The following is a 1,909-nucleotide window of genomic DNA, read 5'->3' as shown; positions in this document are numbered from 1 at the left end:
TCCCCAGGGCAAAGGCCACCTGGTAGGGTCACCAGATGGGAGGGTGAAAGGCCTTGAGGTTTGGGGGCGTCTCCAGTTGCCCAGCTCTTCCAGCTGATGGCTCCACATCTTGGGGGAAGGCTCTGATTTCATGATGGGCTGGGGGCTTCTCAGGATTCCACAGCCCAAATGGCGGGACAGTCCAGGGGCTCCAAGACCATCAGGAGCATGTGGTCCCCATGTCACAACCCAAGACCAGGTGGCATCTGGTGAGTTTATGGTCCCCTCGGTTCTTCCCCAGAGGCCCTGCCTCTCTTGGGGCTGGAGGAACGGAGGCTGGAGCCCCTCGTGGGGTTGGTGACTGGCTGAGTCTAGCCAGCTCCTGACCTGGGACATCGGGCTCTCCATGGGCTGGGAGTTGGATTCCTTTCCTGCCCTGGAGGAGACAGAGGCACAGGGATGGGGGCCCAGCTCCCGCAGAGCAGGGTAAAGGGCAGTGTGTCCACTGGGAGTGTGGGAAGGGGACGGTGTTGTGGGGAGCCCTGGACACCGCCCAGTGTTCTGCACTAGGGGAAGGGTCTTCAGAGGCCCTGGAAGAGGGAGGTTTTTAGGGCAGCCCAGGGGGCCCTGAGCACCTCTGTTCCTCCCATCAGGACAAGGAAGGTTTTTGCGCGCAGGATTCCTCGTTAGGCTGGCTTCTCCAGATGTTGAATGACGGGGTAAGAAGGCACAGGGAGACCCTGGCTCAGGGACCCTCCTTGCCCTGCAGTGCCCTGCTTCCCCAGCCTGGAGATCTGGCTCAGCCACAGCCCACAGGAGGCTCCACCCACAGGGGGGGCCTCACAGGACACCCAAACCAAACCCTCTGCCCAAGAGGGGTCATCCCAGAGCAATGAGTGGGGCTCAGGCCCCGCCTTATAGGCAGACTGGGCCAGGACCTGACTTGGGAGGGCTCAGGGAAGCCTCAAGCCCTGGGCAAGCCCCTCTCTCCAGGAGCCACAAACCCACTCCAGTGAGTGTCCCCATGAGGAGCTGCAGGACCTTGTCTGACCCAGCGTCCTGCAGGGCTCAGGAAACCCTCCTGGGGAAGGTCACTGACTCTGGGGACTGAAGCCCCAGTGGGCTCAGCTCGAGCAATCGGCCCCAGCCTGGAAGGGCTACAGTCTCCCACACCTGCTATCCCCACAGATCTCTCTTGGGATCATCCTGCGCCTGTGGGACGTGTATTTGCTGGAAGGAGAACAGGTGTTGATGCCGATAACAAGCATTGCCTTTCAAGTTCAGAGGAGTAAGTCTACGTGTGCCCAGTGGGGCCTGGGGAGCCCTGGGGTCAGACGCTGACTTACCCGAGGGCGGCTTCCTCACACTGTCCTCATGGTCCTCTGTTCTGGCCCAGAGGGAGGTCTGGCCAGGTGGGCTGGGCAAGGCACAGTGACGCCGAGTCCGTCCCCCACAGGGCCCAGATGAAAGTTAGGAGTGTCGTGAGCACTTCCCTGCCCAGGTCGCCCCTCAGCCACAGCCTCCTGTGCACATCAGGGCCCCTGGGGTGGCCACAAAAGGATCCTGCACCGCCCAGTGGGAGACAGAAGTGGCCACGGGGTATCAGCTGTGGCCCCTCGCAGGGAACTCTCCTGGCCTGATGTCCACCCTGTCCCTAGAGCTCCTCATGAAGACATCCGGGTGTGGCCTGTGGGCACGGTTTCGGAACGTGTTCTTCCATACCTGGGAGTTGGATGATGACTCTGTGCTCAAGTATCTTAAGGCCTCTATGAAGAAACTAACAAGGAAGCAAGGGGACCTGCCACCCCCAGGTGGGCTCCAGTGCCATGTCCCCTCCCATGTCCCCCTCTGGGACAGTCAATAGTAGGGGAGTGCCCGAGACCTGCAACCCTACTACCTGGGCCTTCCTCTTCACCTTTTCTTCCTCCTC

The 1,909-nt window shown here is 61.2% G+C and overlaps 1 protein-coding gene across 1 annotated transcript in view; it reads left to right on the top strand.

Moving 5' to 3' along the window:
- The window catches only part of LOC105539088 (TBC1 domain family member 3B-like), a 23,578-nt gene that overhangs the window by 19,547 nt on the left and 2,122 nt on the right, over positions 1–1,909 (top strand). Inside the window, 4 exon segments of the mRNA XM_011979208.1 lie at positions 154–248; positions 633–698; positions 1,168–1,267; positions 1,638–1,790. Coding sequence (XP_011834598.1) covers positions 154–248; positions 633–698; positions 1,168–1,267; positions 1,638–1,790 — 414 coding nt within the window.

This window comes from Mandrillus leucophaeus, unplaced genomic scaffold, assembly GCF_000951045.1.
Source record: "Mandrillus leucophaeus isolate KB7577 unplaced genomic scaffold, Mleu.le_1.0 Scaffold1038, whole genome shotgun sequence".
NCBI classification, from domain to species: Eukaryota; Metazoa; Chordata; class Mammalia; order Primates; family Cercopithecidae; genus Mandrillus; species Mandrillus leucophaeus.
Note: the sequence above shows the minus strand (reverse complement) of the source record. Positions and strands in the feature narration are given on the sequence as shown.